Source organism: Diabrotica undecimpunctata, chromosome 10 (genome assembly GCF_040954645.1).
Source record: "Diabrotica undecimpunctata isolate CICGRU chromosome 10, icDiaUnde3, whole genome shotgun sequence".
In the NCBI taxonomy this organism is placed as follows: domain Eukaryota; kingdom Metazoa; phylum Arthropoda; class Insecta; order Coleoptera; family Chrysomelidae; genus Diabrotica; species Diabrotica undecimpunctata.
Window position 1 is genome coordinate 15362729 of NC_092812.1, and position 24860 is coordinate 15387588.

General features: G+C 33.0%; 1 protein-coding gene across 1 annotated transcript in view; it reads right to left on the minus strand.

The window, feature by feature from the left end:
• Nucleotides 1–22074, minus strand: part of Oseg4 (intraflagellar transport protein Oseg4) — a 45935-nt gene extending 23861 nt beyond the window's left edge. Inside the window, 13 exon segments of the mRNA XM_072546394.1 lie at nucleotides 4932–5172; nucleotides 9400–9442; nucleotides 9445–9543; nucleotides 9579–9707; nucleotides 9766–9882; nucleotides 14466–14607; nucleotides 14662–14880; nucleotides 14937–15076; nucleotides 15139–15304; nucleotides 19870–20133; nucleotides 21585–21763; nucleotides 21818–21929; nucleotides 21982–22074. Of these exon segments, the coding sequence (XP_072402495.1) occupies nucleotides 4932–5172; nucleotides 9400–9442; nucleotides 9445–9543; nucleotides 9579–9707; nucleotides 9766–9882; nucleotides 14466–14607; nucleotides 14662–14880; nucleotides 14937–15076; nucleotides 15139–15304; nucleotides 19870–20133; nucleotides 21585–21763; nucleotides 21818–21929; nucleotides 21982–22005 (1875 nt within the window). The 5' untranslated portion in view covers nucleotides 22006–22074.
• Between the last annotated feature and the right edge of the window lie 2786 nt (nucleotides 22075–24860).

Genomic DNA, 24860 nt, shown 5'->3' on the forward strand with positions numbered 1-24860 from the left:
AAGGGAATCTATAATATGCATTCCACATGCCGTTCATCACGGTAAAAATTCTTACTGAATTTAGTTTCTAGTACTCGAAACCGAGTAACGAACTAAAACAAAAAGACGGTCTCATATTCAATTTCAATGCTGGGCATCTGCCATCCGCTTATACGTATTTCAACCTCATTAGGTATCATCAGAGCGACATATGCAGAGGCTCTATTGAATCAAAGACCGTCTTTCTATTCCACTTTTCAAAGAATTTAAATCCTTATGACACTTAATAATATTTTTAGACTGATGTCATGATCAGAATAAAAACGCCCCATAACAGTACCTTGTTCACCTGATTTACAATCCTCCGTGAATTTAAAAATTATTGAACACAAGTTTTTAATACTAGGACATACGCATATGAAGTGCGATGCGGATCATAGACTAATAGAAAAAAAAAAAGAAAAAATTTAATAGTCAAATAGGGTTTAAAATTAGTTACAGAAATGCAGAGCTCCGCGTTTTTTTGGTTGGTTATTTAGTTCCATACTAGTTAATCACAAAACTGATACTCAGAGTAAGAAAGTAAACTGTACACAGTTTCCTTGGGTCGTTAGATTTAAAATAGTTAAAACGCCACCATTTTATTATTTTGACCACGGTTACCAAGAGAATGGTGTGTTTGTTTTACACCTTATCATTCTTCACTCACCATTCGTAAGTACTTTTTCCATGTTTCATATTCTTGCCTATCACCATTGTATTCTTTTAGATTGAACTGATGAAGCTTGTAAATACAATAAGCGAAACGTCTTCAAATATAGGAATGGAACTGAGATTTCCTTTTATTATTTCTCCTTTGACCGATATCTTCGTGACCAAAAGATTTAGTTCTTTTGGAACTTACTCATTGTATAAATATATATATATATATATATATATATATATATATATATATATATATATATATATATATATATATATATATATATATATATATATATATATATATATATTTATTATGTTACAACCGTTATATGGGCTACGTCAAAATAAGCCAGTTCGGTACAATATATTACATTGATACAAGCTTGTATTAACGTAATAATACCTTCCATCATCCAGTGTTATCATTCTTATGTTACATTACAAAGGAGGTAAGTCAAAAAGATAGTAAGTCAATCAAATATCGCTTTAGACATATTTTGTTTACAAATATTCAGCATAAAAATTTTAATCCATTTAAGAAAAGTACATATAAACACAAATTTCAAGTAGATTATTATTTTAAATAACTGTAAAACAATTTCATTTTTTTTTTGTAAAATTTTAAATGGTGTTTTTCTCGTTTTCGCCTTTTATGACTTGTTCCCCTTTTCACGCCCCCATTCAAAAAATAATGACATTTACAAAAAACAAATGGTGGTAGGAAAAAATAGCAAAATATAAATATAGAAATTAACGGTCAATACAAGTGAAAATAAAAGAGAATGAGGAAATAGAGATCGATAGCAGTACAGTGTAGGTAAAAGTTTATGGTCGGTATGGTAGAATTTAACAGGATATCTAACACAGATATAAAATCATATTTTCAGCGATTTGACAAAGAAAACAAATATATTTCCCCTTGGTCACCCCTCCCCATTTTTTAGACACGCCCCTTAATGAACGTCTTACGGATTTCCGATCCAGCTTAGCTTATACGCGAGAGGGTTGCCTTATTACATATTTGAATTAAAACATTGAATTGATTTAAAAAATTGGCGATCAGTGGTGCGATTATATTGTCATTCAAAACTTAATGATGATATTAAAAATGAAACATTAATTGACACAAATACTGGTCCAAAATTTCTAAAATCCATGAAAAATTTACAGATTCGCATTTTTATTTGACGAAATTGTAACCCAATTTTGAATAATATAAGATAATTTTGGCAACATCGCCATTCGTCGAGACGAGAGAAGCCGACAGCTATGCTGTATACCTGTCGACAGCTATGTATTTCTTTTTGTAGGTAACTTTATAAGTGTGAAGATAAGAAATAATTATGCCGACTGTTTATACAACAGAAGAACGGGTACAAATAATAAAATGGTACTTTAGGGGCAATTCAGTACAAGAAACTATCAATTTATTTATTATGGCTTTTGAAAATAGGCCAATACCTATAGAAAAAACTGTATTAGCCATTATTCATCAATTTGAAAAATTTGGCGGTACTAATGGCAGGTGTAAAAAATGTTGCCCATCAGATCAACCTCGCGAAAAGAAAATTTCTCAAGAACGAGAAATTAGACAAATTCAAGTTTGTGCATTGGCTGAATCAACGCCGTGTTCAAGTAAACAAATTGCCGATGAAGTTGATTTGAATGCAAAAACAATGAGGAATATTTTGAAAAGAAACAACTACCATTGTTATAAAGTGCAGACAACTCAAGAAATATTTCCTGATGATAAATTTAAACGGATGCAATTTTGTGAAATTATGATGGAGAGATGCCATGCAAATAATAATTTTTTAAAAAATATTTTGTTTACAGATGAGTCCTCCTTCACAATTCACAAGAAACATAATTCATCCGCTGTACGTTATTGGTCTCAGGAGAATAAGCATTTGAGTGTGTCTGTGGGTATGCAGTATCCACAAAAATTGAATGTTTGGACTGGAATTTTGGGAGACCATATTATTGGTCCTTTTTTCATTGAAGGCAATTTAAACGCAGTCAAATATCTCCAATTACTGCAAAATCAAATTCTTCCTGCGCTTCAACGTCTTCAAATTAACTTCAACGAAATTTGGTTTCAACAAGACGGCTGTCCTGCACATAATGCAAAAGTCGTTAGAGACTATTTATCGTTAATTTTTGCTGAACGTGTCATTAGTACAGACGGTACAATAAAATGCCCCCCCTCGGTTACCTGAGTTAGCTCCTCTAGATTTTTATTTTTGGGGGATGCTAAAAACAAAATTGTACAGGCATGAGTTCGAGCGAGCCACCAACTTGGAGGAACTAAAGGAAAAGATAATCCAACTTAGCCAAAACATATCGGCAGATGAACCCAACTCCATGAGGAATGCTGTGTATAATAGATTTGGTTACTGTTTGTTACAACTTGGTGGTCTGTTTGAACATTTAATTACCTAAGAATTTGGTTTAGAATTTCTAATTGTTTGGAGATATTTTTAATTTAAACAGTAGTGTTGGAATTATTTTTTATTTGATTTCATTTTTATAGAACTAATTTTTATTTTCACACTTAATACCTCCAAAAAATCTAAACGAAAATAGTTTCAAAGATATTATTTGGAAAATACTAAATGTCTTATTTTTAATTAAAAGACGTAATTTTTCGCCCAGTTTAAATTTAATACAATACGCCTGCTCCCTCATAATGCTTTACTAATACTGACCTACTGACTGTGTGTTTATTTATTATGCTTTATAAAAGAACAACTTACTACCGTGATTACGCATGACATATCACAGAACTAGTTCTGTTCTGTAGAGATAAGCGTTGAATCACCGAACTGCTTTATTTAACCGTTTATTTGTCGTTAACGAATCTACGTTTTCTCACTGGGAAGCCAACTAGTTCTGAAGCTAAAATCTTTATTGATAATTCGTTAAAGGATTTATTTATTGTAAATAGTCAATTAAGAAGTCTTTTTCTTAGTTAAAATCATTTACCTAGTACAAGCGTAATTGTATTTTCAAAAAATGCACATTTGTAGAAGATGCAACTTTTATGCTCAACTTTCTGAATTTTGCAATGATCGATTATTTTTAATTTGAAATAAACACATGGAAGTCCCCGATTCACGTTTTATATAATTCAGCAAACTAAATTTTTATTTGGAGTTGGTGTTTTGTCTAACGTAAATGTGAATTTATTCTGTGAGTACTAAATATTTACTTTATTAACTAATCGTGTGTTTAACATGTCTGCGTCTAAAGATGTTAGTACTTTATGGTGGCATTACTTTGAGAAAGACGTTAACAGTGAGAAGGCTGTATGCAAATTTTGCAAAGAAAAACTTAGTTATAAATCAACTACAGCAAATTTGAAAAGCCGTTGAAAGTATTTCAGTATATTTTTCTTTGATTCAAGAAAGCATGTTTGTTTATGTACTCGCTTAAATATTTTAATTAGTTTTTCAACTTGTTACTTGTTTACGAAAAGCAGTTCAGTTTCATTAACGATAAAAACGACTCACCTCTACTGTTTTTCTCGTTACTACAGTCAGAGAACTACGAACACAGTTCGTAGTTCAATGTCCTTACTTTTAGAGCTCGACGCTGCCAAATAATTTTGTAAGAAGGTTTTTTATTGTGGTTTGATATTGCAATTTATTATTTTTATTGCGAATAAGGCACAATGTGACTATAAAAAAAGCTTATTTTGATATTTAGATTTCCAATTCGGAAATCGTACTTAAAATACGAAACATTAATAAATTTTATTTACATAAAACGATTTTCGAAGTGGAAATCAAAATGTTAAATTAAACTTATTGTAAAGGAAAATTGGGGCAAATTTAAAATAAAAAACAGTAAGCTGCCATTTAAATCAATTCGCCCAAATTTGATTATCTTAGAACGTTGTTAAAATGCTAAAAAGACAACAGGTCAAATAAAACCAATAAGTTTGGCAACGTTGAACTTCTCCTCTCTTCTTAGTTCCACTGTTATTTCGACGATATAATGGGCGGACCTAATATACCTCTCTCTTTTTAAATAGGTGTTTCTCACTCCATCTCACGTATGGTACATACCGACCATAAACTTTTACCTACACTGTATACAGAAAAAGCTTAATACATTTTACAAAAATATTTATACTACCCAACATCACTAGATATTCCAGTATTTCACTAATACATGAAATTTTACATCAATATACTCGTGTCTTAATTGAATTCTTGGTATTTTAAATTATTTTATGCACTTACATTAAAACTGCAAATATATCCAGAACAAGTTACTGGTTCCTCGGGGTACATTCCTCTAAAGATGTACATCCTAGTTTTCTCCATAATAGCTAGAAGTTGCGGATTATCCGAAGCCCAGCACATTGCCCAAACATCTTTACGTTCTAATTTATTCTCGGAGGCTGATATTCCAGCACGTCCAACACCTTCGGATATATCAAGGACTGTCATCAATCCTGATATGTCGATTATAGAGAGGCGCCTAAAAATGTACAAAAAATTTAAGTAAAGTAAAGAATATACAGATTTGGAAATTGTTTAACGGAACATGGAATTTTTAATACAATAACAGATTCACTGATTTATAATTAGCCAAAATAAATTTAGTAAATTCATAAATGTTTTATAATTTTAATTCATTTGTTCGATTGGACTCCCTCTCCAGTCGATATCCTACTACCGCACCTTAGCAAACGCAAACGATCATCGTATGGTAAATCCAGCCGCCAGTGTAAAAACGGAACACAGGTAGAGTGTATGTCAATTCGCCAAAAACGTACATTTTTACGTAGATATTTTAACTAAAAAAATTGTTACATTTTATTGCCAAAATGGCTTGAAAAAAGGGAGATTTCTAAAAATAAAAAGGAATTCCAAAAACAACATATATTATTTAAAACAAAAATTTAACGTAATAAGACGTTCAAATATTCCACCTCTTTCGGCAGAGCAAAAACCGAATCTGTTGTACAGAGACACTCTCATATCCTTGCGTAGTTCCGGTCTACTGCTCCCACAAAGACAAATTATTTTCTCCCTCAATTCCGCTAAATGTCGGGCTCTTTTAAAACCATGTTGATAAACACTTGCTTTCATGTATCCCCAAAGAAAAAAATCATTTGGGGATAAGTCGGGTGATCTGGGAGGCCACTTGATCGTACCACAAGAAGATTTATTTATTATCTAGAGAATTAATTTATTTCCAAAAATGGTTTCTAAATAATTTTGAACTGCCCCTGTATTGTGAGCAGGGCAGCCGTCTTGCTGAAGCCAAATATCGTCAAAGTTGACAGGAAGTAAATGAACTGCCGGAATAATTTGATTTTGCAACAATTCGACCAATATCGTACGACGGAAGGATTATGTTTCCGATGTAACGAAAATGTCGACTCATCGGTAAACAAAACGTTTTTTAAAAAATATTCATTTTCATTTTGTTTATCCATGATGAGTTCATTTGAAAAGTTAAGCGCAAATGTATACCACACATGTGGCATATGTGGCGCCCTCTATTAATTACATTAAAGTATGTGTAAAATTATAATTTATCCTACTCAAAAGCATCTAACTGTAATATTTTTGTCCAAAAATATTTACAAACGTAAAAGTTATAGCGAAAAATAAAATTTTAAATTTCCACTAACACCCTGTATCTTTCTTAATATCAACATTTTATTAAAGCAAGTTGGCTTAAATCGTAATATTTTAAAGTGCAGAATCTACGGTTTCTGTTTGTACAATTACTTAAGGACCACCCTGTATAAAAATGTTTTGCATATTATCTGTAACGCCACTGAACGTTTCTCATTTGAAATTTTTTGCACTGATTTTTTTTTTGTCTACTAAAATAATGTATTTTATTGCTTGTTTTTTGTTTCTTAATCGTCGCAAAGATTCTCAGTATTCATATTGCGTTCGTCAGTTTTCGACAACCGATATTTGTAAAAATTGGTTTGCGTTTTATTCACTTTGTAGTGAACAATATGAATAGACAAGTGATATCTGAGTTCAACAGAGCGAGAATAGTTACTTTGATTGAGGAAGGCCACACACAAGTCGACGTTGCTGTCCGGGTTGGAGTTAATCAGAGTGATGTGTCTCGGATTGTGAAAAAATATGGAGACACGAATTCTGGTAGCGATCGTCCAAAAAGCGGAAGACCCAGAATTACTACCAATGTCCAAGAACGCTTTTTAACGTTAACTGCCCGGAAAAACCCCTCTTGACTACCCCAGCTATTAGAAGAGAGCTCCAGCAAGCTCATAATATTGCAATTTGCGATCAGACTCCATAATGTTTTGGGGCGGCATCATGCTAAATAATAAAACTTCTTTAATTCCTATAGTTGGTAACATGAGTGGACAAATTTATATTGATAACATTCTTAGGCCTGTTATACGCTTGTGGCGAGGAGTCGTTGGTCCAGAATTTATTTTTATGGACGACAATGCGCCTCCCCATCGTACGAGACATGTGGCAGATTTTTTAGAGAGAGAAGATAACGTCAGATTACAATGGCCACCTTGCTCACCTAACCTCAATCCCATTGAACACGGATGGGATATGCTCAAAAGAAAAATTCAGTCCCGGCAGCCACCCCCAAGGACACTATAAGACCTTAGAATAGCAGCGATTGAAGAATGGGGCACCATGGACCAGAACTACATTAATACACTTATAAGAAGCAATGGGGCATCGCATTCAGTCTTGCATTGATGCAAGAGGTGGAAATATGGCATATTAAGTATTAGTTCCTATATCTGTACAAATTTAAAAAAATATATTTATAATACATAATATAAATAATAATAAATCGTTAATCCTTTAAATTTTGTTTATTGATTTTTTCAAAGCATACAATTATATATATACACTTGAGTGCAAAATAATCGACTCAAAAGCGATATTTGAGATTACACCTTCTGTTTCAATGTAAGAATTATGAAAATAAAAAAATGTAATGTGCAAACAATAACTTTATTATTGAACTTACAAAAACTGCTATTGCATTACTTGGAAGACGGATTATAAAAACAATATGCAATACAGAGTTTCCTAAATATTCAACATTGAAACTAACGTAAGAAAGACGTTATGAACAGAGAAATCATCAGTTACAACATGAATTTCTTAATTATTCAGTATTTAATAACACCACCCCTACTCCTAATTACACTTTCCAATCGATTTCGCAGGAATCGGATGACTTTTTTAGTAAATTCTTGAGGCTTTGCTTCCCATTCATCATTAAGCGCAGCTCTCAATTCTATTGTGCTCCTTGGTACATGATTTCTGTCCCGGACCCATCGTTTAAACTTATCCCAAACATAGTCTATTGGATTTATGTCCGGGCTTAACGCAGGCCAATTTATACCGAATTTATAGGTATACCGATCTCGGATAGATAGGTGGTGGTGACTCGTGCGATATGGCATCGTGCATTATCGTGCATTAAAATGAAGGCATCACCAATAAATCCCGCGTATGAAACCATATGTTCTGCCAAAATGTCTCTGATGTTACGATCTACCGTTAAACCTCCTCCACGATCTCCACCAGGCACGAAAATCAACTCGGTTTTCCCATCCATAGAACTGTCTGCCCAAAACATACAAGAATCGACTTCATGGCACAATTCCTCGTATACAAAATTGAGCAAATTACTCTACTGGCCTTCCATAGACTCGACGACTCTTGTCGTTGGCATGTAGGCAGATCCTACTTCCATTGGAGAATAATACCTGACTCCATTGATAGTAGCTCCAATCCAGATGTTCACGAGCAAATTCCAATCGCCTTTGCTTCTGGACTGCAGTTAGGTTGGGACCCATAGCTGCCCTTTTTGGTGTCAGTTTGGCTGCCTTTAGTCTCCTTCAGACTGTCCAAACGCTGGTTACCACACCTCGGACCTCTCTAAGCTCTTTTTGGAGTTTAGCACCACTCAAATGTTGATTTCTCAGGGATTTCGATACAAGAAATCGATCATCTCTCTCTGTTGTTATTTGTTTACGGCCTTCTCCTTGTCGACGGATATAATCAGCAGTATCTTGATATGCTCGATACACTCGGGACACACCGTATTGGTTTAAATTTAGTCGATTTGCCACGGCCCTCTGGCTCAGGCCTTCTCTCAATAATGCTACTGCTTGAATTGCGTTGACGGGTGTGGTATCCATTTGTAATGCAGTTGCGAACTTAAGTGACTGATCTATTAGTGGATCGCTATGGAAATTGATGCGTACGATATTAACCGAACGCGTTAAGTCAGTGCTTGTCGATTTCAATTAGTTAAATTCTGACCCCCTCTCCACTATTTATAATTTTTTTGTAATGAGTCATCCAATTCACCAAAAAACAAAATTTTTTTTAAACCTCAATAATGAGGTTAATAATTGTACACTAAATATTTTTAAATTTACACTTTTTAGATTGAAACAGGAGACGTACTTTCGGAAAATAATTTTGAGTCGATTATTTTGCACTCAAGTGTATATATATAATAAAGTATTTTGTTAAAAAAAATAGATTTCACCTGATTTGGTGGATAATTTTGAAAATATTACATTATGCAAAACATTGTTGAGTATATATATATATATATATATATATATATATATATATATATATATATATATATATATATATATATATATATATATATATATATATATATATATAAACTTATGTATTAATAAAAAATAATGCTTACGTAGAGTTACAGTTAATGGCCATCTTATGAGGTCTAGTGCTCATTTTAACCTATTTATGAGAACTATATGAGGCAGGGCATAAAACTGTACTAGTCCGGAATCCCTGCCTATCACCAAACATTTGTCACTTGCAACCAGACAGACTCTGAGATAGCGCGTTTGTCACTTGCAACCAGACAGCATATTGGATCTATTGTTTCATGTGTGCTAACTGGAACTGTACTAGTACCTTCTAATTCATGGATGATTTCCACGGCACCAGAAGGACTGTCATCGATGTGAAACATTTTAATTTTACTATTACCCACTAAATAAAAAACAAAAAAGTTACAATTGTTTAGAGGAAAAATCTATTAGAAACTTACTGCTTGATACAGCCTTTGGTGTTTTGTAATGCCACACTATAAAATTATTTTTTGATGCAGCAAACACTTGATATGAGTTCATTGTAACTCCAATAGGTTCGATATTGATATATTTACCTAAAATGGGGAGATTATGTATAAACTTTTTTAATTCCTGGGTCTGTCGGTTATAAAGTAAACAATTATTATTTAAACTTTTCGGCTATATATATATATATATATATATATATATATATATATATATATATATATATATATATATATATATATATATATATATATAGATCAGTTTAAAACGTTCTCCTACGTCTTCCGATACCCAGTTGCCACTCCTCTCGATTCATCCATAAATCTTCTTCTATGTCTCTGTCTGTCATCTCTCTATTGATGCCTTCTCTCCAACTAAGGCGGGGTCTTCCTCCTTTTTTTGTCTACATTAAGACTTGTTTTGGGAGACGTTCTTCAGAAATTAGAGACCGTACCATCTGAATTGTTGGGTGCCAATAATATCGTCTACTATTGTATGTTTTACTTTCATAATTTCTCTTATTCTGTTGTCTCTTTCTAGTCTAGATTTTCCAGCTGAACGTTTCCAGAAATCCATTTCCGATGCGTCTTTCCTTTATTTGCCATACTTCACTACTGTAGGTAATTATACTTTTAATGATTGTATTATATATCTTGTGCTTGTTATTATTAGAGATTGATTGATGCCAAAGGATACTATTAAGAAGGGAAATTGCTTTTCTTGCTTGGTTGTTTTTCTCCTGAATTGTGTCGTCTACGTTGCCTTCTTTTGTGATGGTCATACCTAAATATTTATATGTGTTGCAATGTTTGATAACTTCTCCATCTTCCAATATGAGGTCCTGTTGTTTCCCGCCGATAAACATATACTCGGTTTTTTGGATATTGATTTAAAGTCCCCATTTTTTATAATCCTCGATTAATTTTCGAGTCATATAATCAATATCTTCATAATCTTGCGCTATCACTAGTTGATCATCTGCAAATGACAAAGTGTATATGCTATTGTTGTTAATCGGCATTCTCATATTTCTATATTTGGGCTTCTACAGTTTTAGAGCCTATTCTAGATAAATTTTAAATGTCGGGGAGAGACAGCAACCCTGCTTAAGGCCTTTATTTATTTTAATCCACTTAACAGATTATTTCCAACCTTTACCTGAGTTAGCATTAGCGTACAGTTTCTTCGTCGCATTTATTAAATTCATGCTTTTGTTTATTTTCTCTAACGCTTCCCATAATTTATAAAGTGGTACGCTAACGCTATCATAAGCCTTTCGTAAGTCTACATACAATAAATCTACTTCTTGATTAACGGCTATTTTCTTTTCAATAATCTGCGTAATGCAAAACAAATGGTTAATAGTAGATCTACCTGCCCTAAATCCTGCTTTAGTCTTTATATTCGCTTTCTATTCTGTTTTTAATTACTTTTCCGTATATTCTACTGACCAAGTTTTTTACGGCAATGCCTCTGTAATTGTAACATTCATCCTTTCTGCCTTTTTGTGTATAGTGGATATGAATGATGTCTTACACTCCTCTGGGGTTGTCATTCCATTAATGCAGTTTTGGAACAGTTTGGCTAAACTTGTATATAGTTTGGTTGTATCGTGTTTAATTAACTCTGCAGGGATGTTACCTGGACCTGGTGCTTTGTTATTTTTTAGAGATCTACATACATCTTCCACTTCTTTCGTTGTTATTCGTATGGGCGAAGTTAAAATATTTATATTTTGTGTTTCGTTGTTGTCTTTAAATTGTGGTCTATCTTCCCTTTGGAGTTTTTCAAAATATTGGTCCCAGTCATCCATTGTTATTGTTGACACTATGTCTCTCTTCTTATCTTGCCGTAAAGATTTTAAGACTCTCCAACTTTCTGTGCCTCTTCGTCCTCCTAGATGTGAATGTATCATGTTACACTTTTGTTGCCATGCTTAATTTTTCTTCCGACATATCATTTTTCGTACTTTAGCTTGAGACTCCTTGTAGATTATTTTATCCGTTATATTCTTTGTATTTAAGAATTTTTGATATTGGTCTCTTTTCTTCTTTATTTCTTGTTCTATTTCTTCGTCAAACCAATATGGAAGTTTTCTTTGATTCTGGAATGCAAAAGTGGTATCCTACCCTATAAATTCATATGGCAGGTACTTCAAAATACTAGTGGTTCAGGACCTTATTTTAAATATCTGACAATGGTGCATTAAAAAACAACTCAATTTATTAAATAATTATACCTATCGGAAAGATCTTTGATATTACGGCTTATCTGTGATTTTCGTTATCCGCGATTTTCGTTATATTTCGTGCTACTCAACCCCGCGGATAAAAGTTGACTGTAGCTTCCGGACCGAACTTCTTTTGTAAGCCAGTTAGTTATCAATCGATTATTGTTGTTGTACTCTAAACTTTTCTTGATTTAAGTTCTGACAAACCCAGAAATTTAAAAAGTTTCTATTTAAAAATTCACGGTCAGGAAATAACAAATATAAATATATATATATATATATATATATATATATATATATATATATATATATATATATACAGATTTGGAATTTATTTTGCGGAATATAGTAATTTTATAATTACAATGATTAGCTGATTTGCAATTAACCAGTGTAAATTTCAATATAACTTCGCGATGTTTTATAATTAATTCATTTGTTCGACTGGACTCCCTCTCCAGTCGATATTTTTCGACTGCTGCGCACGTGCGCACGTTACCAAACGCAAACGATTATCGTATAATAAAATCTCGCATCTCGCCAAGCCGCCAGTATAAAAACGGAACATAGGTAGGGTACCTACATGCCAATACGCCAAAAACCCACAATTTTACGTAGATATGGAATTAAAATATTATTTTACTAAAAAAATTGTTATATTTTATTGCCAAAATGGCATGAAAAAAAAGTAGATTTCTAAAAATTAAAATAAAAACTAATTCCAAAAATAACATAATATTTAAAAAAAAAATTCAACGTAATAGAAGTTCAAATATTCCGCCTCTTTCTGCAGAGCAAAAACCAAATCTGTTGTACAAAGATACTCTCATATGTCTGAGCAGTTCCGGTCTAATGCTTCCACAAAGATGAATTATTTTGTCCCTCAATTCCGGTAAATTTCGGGCTTTTAAAACCATGTCGATAAACACTTGCTTTTAAATATCCCAAAGAAAAAAATCATTTGGGGATAAGTCGGGTGATCTGGGAGGCCACTTGATCGTACCACGAGAAGAAATTAATTTATTTCCAAAAATGGTTTCTAAATAATTTTGAACTGCTCGTGTATTGTGAGCAGGACAGCCGTCTTGCTGAAACCAAATATCGTCAAAGTTGACAGGAAGTAATTGAACTGCCGGAATAATTTGATTTTGCAACAATTCTAAATATTTATTTCCTGTTAAATTACCATCAATAAAAAAATTGAACGACGATATTGTCCCCCAAAATATCTATCCAAACATTAAGTTTTTGGGGATATTGTGTTCGTACTGGAATACTCAAGTGCTTATTATGCCGAGACCAATATCGTACGATAGAAGGATTATGTTTCCGATGTAACAAAAATGTAGATTCATCGGTAAACAAAATGTTTTTTAAAAAATGTTCATTATCATTTTGTTTATTCATCATCAGTTCTCAAAATTCCATGCGTTTGAAATTGTCCTCGGCTAATAACTCTTGAGTTGTTGAAACTTTAAAACAACGGTAACTATACCGTTTCAAAATATTCCTGACAGTCCTATCATTCATGTCAACTTCTTCAGCAATACTTTTGCTTGAACAAGGATCACTAGTTTCAGCAACACTACAAACATCAATTTCCCTATTTTGCCGAACTTCGTTGATTATTTTCTCTCGTGGTAGATCCATACATTTTCGACAGTTTTGTACACAACCAAACGATTCAAATTTTTTAATAATACGACTAATAGTTGATTGTGTCGGTATTGGTCTATCTTCATAGGCACAAGTAAATAAATTTATAATGTCACGGTACGAGTTGTCCCCAAAATACCATTTTAAAATTTGTACTTTTTCTTCGTTTGTATACATGGTTTATGGTTAGAAACACTACTTTAATTTCAGCTTATGGCGTTATAATGAGAAGCAAAGGGCAAAGGTATTTGATTTGCTCGACCAGTGATGTTCCTTGGGACTGTTGCCAAATCGGTAGATACTTTCGGCAAAAATCTGTAGATTTCGATATATCATATACATCCTTTTACATTTTAAATTATCAACAATATTTGGAATAATAAATGTATTAAACATATATACATTAACCAATTCAAATAATACCTAATGAACACAAACAAAGTTGTTATTAATAAAACATTATTATTACCTGCACAAAAACATAGAAAATCGGTAGACGATGATACAACACTGTCGGTCGACGTACGCCTGCCGAATACGCTACTACAAATAGCGAAATAGCAGCAATCCAGTGGAACAAACATATTATTTATAAAACATCGCGACATTTTATTGAAATTTACACTGGTTAATTGTACATCAGGAGATCTCAGTAAGTGTATTGAAAATCCCTATGTTCCGTTGAAAACTTTCCAAATGTATATATATATATATATATATATATATATATATATATATATATATATATATATATATATATATATATAAATTAAAAGTATTGATTACCATCAACAGGTGTTCCTAAAGTATTATAGAGAATGAGACTATATTTCCCTAAAGCATCTTCATTTTCAGATCTTGTGGCAACAATGCAGTGATCTCCATAACCGGCTATACCCAAAAGTGCGGCTACCCAACGAGTGTGGCACTAAAAATATCACATTTAAATAAAAGATTCTATTTTAATGAAACATTATGTTACCTGATTATTACTAGTATCCCAAAATGAAAGGCATATTCCAGGTTTATGGGATCTAAATGAACTGAAAACAACAGTTTTCTTAAAATAGCACCACTTATAATCAGGACGGATGTTAGCAAAGTAAACGAAAGAGTCAACAGCCAAAGCTACCCTTAAAGATCCACCTTCCCAAACACAACACGATATTGAGTTTCCAGGAACTTTTAAAGTTCTTAAATGCTAAAATAAATAAGGGCATTAATTATGACTACTGTGATACCATTAAAGTAGCATACCTCTCCAAATGGACTATAAAATTGAACTAGATTCACTTGTTTGTCTTCTGAAAACTGTCTACCGCATATAGCAAGAAGAGAGCCATTGTGGTTCCAAGCGCAGTAAACAGCTAACATTCTAGTATCTACTACAATAGGATCTAAAACATATTTAAAGATACAGTAAATAAGAAACACCTCATGGCTTTCACACAAAACTTACTTGTATCACTTTCATTTCTCATTAGTTGAATTTTTCCATTTTCAAAAGTTATAGCTAGATTTGGACCTAGTGAGTACATGCTGCCATTGACTCCATTATACCAATCAATTCCTACTATGGGAATCACATCAAATGTTGCATCATGGCAAACTACGTTCAGTCTCATCTAAAGAGAAATATATTTTGATATTAGTATTAACTTTTCTCTATTTTCTATTCTTTTTTTTTTGTTTTTTAGGATGAGCCTTATCTTAATATAGATCCGATGCTGTTTTTTTTTTGTGATATATTTATAATTTGGAAAAGAAAACATTTTACGAATAGCAACCTGGAAAATGAAATCTATCAACGACGAGGTCAGGAAATAGAAAAAGAACTTAAAGGTGAACTGCAAGCCAGAAGAAGATAGAGAAAGGTTTTATGTAGAACTTCAATTTTTACGTTATGTTTCAAATTATTGATTTCAAATTTTAGATGATTAACAACGGAATTAAAAAATCCTTCAAGTAATTTAGTACATTCTACATATTATTTCAAATCTCAAAACTTACAAATACTTTAAATGTTTAGGAAAAGGTAGAAACTTATTATTTGTCACATTAGAAGCGAGAATGGGTTTGTTCCAAATGCCTCTGGGCATTTGAGACAAATAAGATTGGTGATACCATGAAAAGATGGTAAGATCCAGATCCAGAGACAGACCAATCTTTTGAAAATTGGTTTTCCAATGCCTTACCAATATTAGAAGACAAATCTATCATTGTTCTTGACAACGCACCGTACCATTCTCGTAAAATAGAGACAGTACCAACAAGTGCATCTAAAAAAAGCAATATCCAGACTTGGTTCATATACGAGGCGTGTTTTTTAAGTAGGTACCGTTTTGGAATTAAAAAAAGACGTGCAAAGATATGGCAATAATTGTATTTTTACATGAAAGCCTGTACCTTAATCTACTTTTCTACATAATTTCCGTGAATATTGAGGCACTTGTCATAACGTGGCACCAGTTTTTGAATACCCTCCTGATAAAATTCTGCCGCCTGACTTGTTAACCACTGCATCACAAATGTTTTGACTTCGTTATCGTCATTTAAGAGTTTCCCATTTAAATGATTTGGTGAGATATTTGGTCTGATTGGCCACATGTGGACGGGCATTGTCATGCAGCAAAACGATACCCTTACTCAACTTGCCACGTCTTTTGTTCTGGATTGCACGACGCAGATTTTTCAATGTCTCACAATAAGATGCTGCATTGATTGTCTCATTACGAGGCAGAAACTCCACTAGCAATACTCATTTTCTGTCCCAAAAAACTGTGCACATGATTTTCCGGGCAGAAATTGTTTGCTTAAACTTCACTCTTTTGGGTGATGATGAATGTCGCCATTCCATGGATTGTTGTTTCGATTCTGGTGTGACGTAGTCCACCCACGTTTCGTCACCAGTAACAATTTGGTCTAAAAAATCTTCACCTTCACTGTGGTACCGCTCAAGGAAAGTCAATGCACTGCCTAAACGTTGGGTTTTGTGCAAATCCGTCAACATTTTTGGAACCCAACGTGAACACAATTTCCGGTAATTCAAGTTCTCGGTAACAATGCGATACAAAATACTACGAGAATACTGAGGAAAGCAGTCGGACAATGATGAAATTGAAAAGCGTGTTTTCTCTCACCTTTTCGTCCACTTTCTGCACCAAATTTTCATTAACGACCGAAGGACGCCCACTCTGTTCTTCATCATGCACATTTGTGCGGCCATCTTTAAATGCTCTCACCCATTTCCTTGCCATTTCATCACTCATAATGTTTTGTTCATAAACTTCAATGATCTCACGATGAATATCGATCGGCTTTACGCCTTTAGCACTAAGAAATCGTATAACAGCCCGTACTTCACAATCAGCGTGACTCACGATTGTTGGAGGCATCTTAAACACTGGAGTAAAGAAGTATACAATGAAGCGGTGGTTCCGCCGCCACAGCGCCGACCGTAGCGCTGTGGCGGCGGAATCGCAAAACGGTACTTACTTAAAAAACATGCCTCGTATATATAATATATATATATATATATATATATATATATATATATATATATATATATATATATATATAATATATATATATATATAATATATATATATATATATATATATATATATATATAATATATATATATATATATATATAATATATATATATATATATATATATATATAATATATATATATATATATATAATATATATATATATATATATATTTAGAGATTCTACAGTATTCACTGCCTTCCCTCGCTCAACCGTTTCCATCTCTCTCTGCTGCCCCATTCTCCATCGTTTAGGCCTCTCTTACTCATGGCGTCGTCTACTTCGTTCCTCCAGGATTTTCGGGGTCGTCCCCTTTTCCTCCTTCCTATGGGGCTCCATTCGGTTATTCTCTTTATCCATCTGCTGTCGCTAGTTCTTCTTGCATGTCCATACCACTTTAGTCTTTTTTGTTCTATGTATGTTAGTATGTCTGTTTCTATTGACGTTCTTTGCTTTATTTCGTCTTTACTTCTCCTATCCATTCTTGTTACTCTGCAGCATCTTCGCAGGCATTCCATCTCTGTTATCTACTATCTTACTGCTGTTTTTCTTGTTTATGATCCAAAAATATAAAATTTGATGAACATATGCTTAAAGTACAGCATCTTTCAATTACAAAAAAACATTAAATATTTTATGACAAACACGTAATTGATGAAATGGCAAAAACCCAGAATAAACTGGTATTGAGACTTCCTTCATATCACTGTGAGTTAATCCAGATAGAATTCATCTGGACAAATATTAGAAATGAGAGTGCAGGAAAACACCATCTTCAAATTTTCAGATGCCATAAATTTAGTTTATAATTAAATTTCATCAATAAAACCAGAAATATGGAAGAAATGCATTTTACGTGTTCAAGAAAAAGTAGAAAAGGAAATGTGGGGGCTGGACAATATAAGTGAAACACATGTGGAATCCCTTGTTATAAAAGTTGATGATAGTGACATATTATCCAATTCATCAGAATAATGTTTAAGTGTAGCCCAGATCTCGATCACTTCCATATATTTACGCCGAACTCAAACAAATTGTGAATGAGTTTGTATTTTTATTCCAAAAAACTAACCGTTTTGCAACTTTTTGGAATTGTACAAACAACTATTCATATAACAAAAATTATAAATAAAACTTATATTTTTTGAAAACACCCTGTATATAAAATTTGTTACCGGTTTTGTGTTTTGTTTAACCTTGTTAGAATTTGAATCAGTGAATGAACGATTAGGTAGAATACACTGAAGAAACTGAAGAGGATATTAAGGATTCTTTCTATGTCCTGCTCCAAAGAGAATGAGATATAGTACCCGGACATGACCCCTAAGACTAGGCGAGAGATACAATGTGCAAAGAATTGGAAAGCTTGTGGGCCAAACGAAATAGGAATAGATGTAATAAAACTAATAGATGATAACAATATAAAACTAATAACACATGTATTTAAAAACATCTATGAAAGTGGTGTAGATACACTAACGAAAACCACCTCCCGGAAATGCGATGAACTTAGGCTGATTTGCTTAATGAGTCACTTACTAAAAATATTCTTAAAGATACTACAGAATTGTATTTATAAAAAATGTGAAATATACATAAATGACTCCCAGTTCGGATTTAGAAAGGCCTTGAAAACAAAGACGCTCTTTGTGACTCAAATACTAATTCAGAAATGCTTCGATCACCAGATCTCTGCTTCATCCACTACCAAAAGGCTTTTTATAAAGTTCAGAATGAAAAAAATGATGAATGAACTGCAGAAAATTAAGCTAGGAAAATATCTCAGCATAATTGAAAAACTTTATTGGAATCAAAAAGTGACCTTAAAATATTCTGCCATACTACTAAATGCTCCATATAAAAAGAGGTGTCTGACAAGGCTGTGCTATATCTCCATTGCTCTTCAACTTGTACTATGAATGTATATTCAAACATGCTCTAGATGACGCCGAAATTGGTATATAAATAAATAGTAAATACATTAACAATATCAGGTATGCAAACGATACTGTTCTGATAGCAGAAAGAATAAAAAACTTACAAAATATACTAGACAGGATTAATAAGGGAAGTGAAACAATGGGGCTGACAATAAATCTTGGCATGTTGGCTCTTTTGCACTGGCCTAAATAACACTCAGTTAGAGCAAGTCCTAAAATTTAGATACTTATCTAAATGATAAGTGGAATCCAGATATAAAAATAAAAACATGAATAGAACAGACTAGGAACATAAATAATAAATGGAGAAATGACGAATACAACCGGCTATAAATAATATTTGAAGGAAAGATAGAAGGCTGAAGTGGAGTAGGCATAAGAAAAATGTCATGGCTTCGCAATATCAGAGCATAGACAGGCAAGAATAGGGAAGATTTTGATGTAGTAATTGCGGATGCTAGTAATGGAGTACCCCAGAAGAAAATTTATTCAGAATTGCTGAACAAAATGAAGAAAAGAATATTTTGACTCAAAATTATAATAAATGCTATCTTTATCATTAACTATGATTATGAGAACTCAGAGAATGATTGTAAACAAGGTTGCAAACAAATAAATATTCAAGGCAATATGTGTAAATAATAACAGCAAAAATATAGTCACTTCAGAAAACATAGAAAAGTATCTCTGAACTTACCACAAAATTTCCTTGATTATCATATAGATGTAGCTGTCCATTTTTTAAACTAAATAATAATAGTTTGTTATCAGGAGACCACTGTACTCCTGATAGCTGCACTTGCTTTAATTCCTTGCCCCAGATTCTATTCCCTCCAACACAGCCAACAATAACAGCACCATCTTCATAGATAATACAAATTTTTTGACCATCAGCACTCCATGCCATCCCGACTACTGTAGATTTCTTACGATTGTTAATCATTTCTTCATACCAAGCACCCTACAAAAAAAGAGACTTAATTTGTTAAACTATAGTTTGTCTATGCAATTTCCCAAATCCATGTAAACAATCAAGAAACATTTGAGAATCTAAACTAAAATGGCACGATATGAAGAAGATCCAATGTTTCTTGTACCATTGCATATTATAATTTAGTATTTTTACTAAGAATAAACCACAATTTTAGTTTAAAATCTGTTTATTTTTATGTTTCGATTGCCACTTCAGAAATTGTTAGAAAATTTTTCAAAATGGAAAAAAATGGAAATCGAAATGTCAAAACAAACATACTTTAAATTAAAATTGTGGTTTATTCCCAGTAAAAATTGTAAATTGTATTAAATTGCCCAAAAATAGCTTCAAAACAATATTGAATATAATATTCACAACAAAGCTGGAACTAGTACTTTCACTCTGTCGCTCAAAGTGAAATTGCTAGTGCCAGCAGCAGTTCAAAATTAAACACAGAGTCCATACTGTGTAATAAGTTAATTGAGATCTCATAAGCTCCAGAATTCTGCCTAATATAACAGTCATCATCAAGTTAGGTTAGAGCCTAGAAATAAAGCTTTTTGGTTCTCTAGCATACAAAGATAGAGATATATCAAAAAGTAAGCCCGGCATGACCTTTCAATTATATTTGATAATAAGGAGCTACAAAGAACTGATTGCATAATCTATTTGAGTCTATATTTGGATAATAAACTTAATTTGGAGAGATATACTTTATATCTTTAAAAAAAAATAAATTTCCTAACCGATAGTGTTATCAGATGTCAAATACAGTCTATCTATATGACATCCAAAGTAAATATTATATAATAATATTCGAAGGGAAATAATAATTAATGGTCTTACCCACTCTAAAAGAAAGCTCAAATAATTAAGTTATAACAATTACTCGTTTTTCTCGGTATGTATCTATTATGAATAATTTTATAATCAACTACCTACTGAGAATGTGTCTTTTTTAATCTAAAACTTAATAGCCCTCAGTCTAAACTCTAACAGAGTCAATTCTACTTGACAGAATCTAATTGAGCGAGATGGCTCTCGCTCCATTTTGAGGAAAAATAAGTTGATCCTATGGTATAAACTGGAATGAGCTCTGATGCCACTATTTCTGTTATCAAGCGCTAGGTGACCATGGTGACCTAGTTCTATGGAAATGACACCAGTAGTTGATAGGATTATAAGTATTATCTGAACCCTTTTCATGCTTCATGGTCTCTTTCTTTGTATTTCAAGATTTGTATAATTTGCGATTTACTAGTTGTCTTGTTGTCCAATATGTTACAATAAGGTAACACCTTATCAATGTTATTAGCAAGTGTTGTTTATGTAGTTACTTAACTAATAGGAAATTAAGTCTATTGTGTGCCACATCCGCCTATTATTATTATTATGGGAACAACTATATGTTTAAAATAGCGTATTATAATCATACTTACTTTGTACAACATCCACACAATTATCACACCATTCTGATCACTAGTTGTTAGTTTTTTATGAGATTCATTCCATACTAACACTTGTATATTTTCTGTATGGCCCTCTAAAGTTTGATTCATAGACAAGTTACTGGTAGCAGGTAACCCTTTATTTTTAGCGGCTCCATCAGTTTCATTGGCTAAAGAATAAATGTGATGTTAATTATATCGCTATAAAAAGCAAACATTCTTACATGAATCCAGTTTTAGAACCTTTAAAAGACCATTTTCTCCTCCAACTGCTATGTAACCATCTAATTTATTCCATGCTATGGCATTGATGTTAGTGTTATTTGGAATTGCAATCTGAAAAATAGTATTAATTAAAGTATTCTATATAATTATAATAAATTTATACCTTTTTACTTAAATATATAAACATTTTGAAGTTTACACTTGAAATTCCAAATTACTTTGTTTTGAAATTGACATTTCAGTTGCTATGACAATTCAGTTACTATGGCAAAGAAAATCAGGTTGTGCAAAATACAGGTTGCGTCAACTCGGCACTTATGACGTCATTCGATGTGCTAAGGGATTCATACATTGAATTCAATTCTGAAACTGTTTTCTTGTGGCATGTTTACGTTAAATGCTATTTTATGTCTGATTAAGTCACAGATGATTGTAACGAGAATTTCATTTTAGATTTGTTTTGATGTTAGATTTCCAATCCGGAAAATATTTTAAAACAATTCTAAAATAAAAATTAAGAATGATCTTAACACGTTAACTGCCACAAGAAACAAATATACATCTCATACTCTTATCATGACGCCACAAGAAGTACCGTTGTGTCTCATACCTACGTTTTATTTATATTCATATATAAATTTATCATAATCATCATTCTCAGCATATTCTAGCGATTATGGTGCAGCCTCTCTTACATAGTCGATCTTAATTTCTGCTTTTCTTTGCTATGTTGTACCTGCTTCTTTCCCTTTGTCAAAGTCTCATCTTAAGTTTGGACGTCGTCTTGGTCTCTTGGATACCGAAGTGTAATTCTAGCAGACCATCTATTGTCAGTTCTTCTAGCTAAATGTCCCGCCCAATGTCCACTTTAAAGATTTAATTCTATGGATTATATCAGTGACCTCGGTTTCCTGGCTGATCCATTCTATTATTTCCGGTATGTCTTTGCCTAGCACATATTGCTTCACTAATCTTTGAGTGACTTTGAGTTTCGCTGTTATCTCTTTCTTTAGTATCCAAGTTTCGCAGCCGTATGCCATGATTGTAGATCATAAGCATAACCTTTATCCAAACAGGGTTTGTATACCTTGACCCCGAAGGTATAGAAACTGTACTATGATAGAAACAAAAAAATTAATAAAACAATCAAACAAAATCAAAGAAACTAAAAAACTGTGGCTATCAGAAAAGTGTGAAGAAATAGAAAGGTTAGATAAACAACATGACAGTTTTAACATACACCGGAAAATCAAAGAGACAGCTAGCATATACAAGAAGAAGGGTATCGGAAATATCATGGATAAAAATAACAAGATAATAACGGAATGTACAGATAAGATAAACAGATGGGAAGAATACATAAAAGAGCTATTCGAAGACGACGAGAAAATTGAGGTCATTGAACCAAGAGGAAGAAATGGTGCACCAATCACCAAAGACGAAATTGAGAAAGCGCTAAAACGTATAAAAAATGAGAAGGCCATAGGACCAGATGAAATACCTACAGAAATCTTAAGAATATTAACAAAAAATCATAGGGGCACACTAATAGAATTATTTAATGACATTTATTATACTGGACAGATTCTGAAAGAATGGTTAATATCAATATTTCTTCCAATACCCAACAAATCAAACCCAATGAAGTATGAAGAGCACAGAACAATTAGCTTGATGAACCATATTCTAAAAGTGTTCTTACGAGTGATACACAAACGTATCTATAAAAAGCTAGATGATAGAATAGCTGAAAACCAATCGGGATTCAGAAAAGGTTTTGGCACCAGAGAAGCATTATTATTTACGGTACAAACACTAATCGAACGATGTCGAGATATCAATTGAGACGTATTCATATGTCTAGTCGACTTCAAAAAAGCTTTCGACAAAGTACAACACCGAAGAATGGCAAAAATACTGCAGAACACAGAATTAGATGACGAAGACGTGAGAATCATTGCCAATCTATACCGATATCAGAAAGCCAAAATACGAATAGACCAACAAAAATCGAAAGAAATACCTATAAATCGTGGAGTAAGACAAGGATGTGTGCTTTCCCCTTTACTTTTTAATGTGTATTCAGAAGAACTGTTGTAAAGAGGCATTAGAAGACGTAAATAAAGGCATGTTTATTAACGGAGCACTCTGAATAATCTTAGATACGCAGATGACACAATACTCCTTGCGGACAGCAGAGAAGGACTACAGATCTTGGTTGATCGCATTACCCTATACTGTGAAAGGTATGGAATGGCACTGAATACAAATAAAACAAAAATCATGGTGGTAAGCAAGAACAAGATTGAGGAAGACAGTGTTTATGCTAAAGGAAAACTTTTAGGCAGGGTGCACAGATATCAGTACTTAGGTTGCAAACTAAATGAAGAATGGGATAGAAGTACGGAAATAAAACGGCGTATGGAGATAGCTAGAAGTGCTTTTATTAAGATAAAAGCAGTATTATCCAATGGAAAACTTAGCATCGAAATTAGAACTAGAGTATTGAGATGCTACGTGTTCTCTGTCCTGCTGTATGGAGTTGAGGCCTGGACAATTCCAGAGGCGACACAGAAAAAACTCATTAACTTTGAAACGTGGTGTTATCGAAGAACGTGGAAAATATCTTGGACACAACACAACAAATGCGGAAACGCTACAAAGAATGAAAAAAGATAAAGAAATACTCAACACTATAAAGAAAAGAAAAATGAGCTACTTGGTCACATACTAAGAAACGAGAAATACGAATTGATGCGGCTGGTCATACAAGGGAAGGTAGAAGGCAAAAGAGGACCGGGAAGAAGACGCACGTCCTGGCTGAAGAATCTGAGACAATGGAGTTGGAAAACGTCAATAGAACTTTTCAGAACGGCTGCAGATAGAGTCAAATGAGCCATGATGATCGCCAATGTCCTTAGGGATGGGGCCCGTTAAGAAGAAGATGAATTATAGGTTTGATACGTTTTAGTTATATTTTGTTAAAAAAGTGACTACTGTACAAGAAATAATTATCTTGAAGAAAAAACAACAATTCTATTG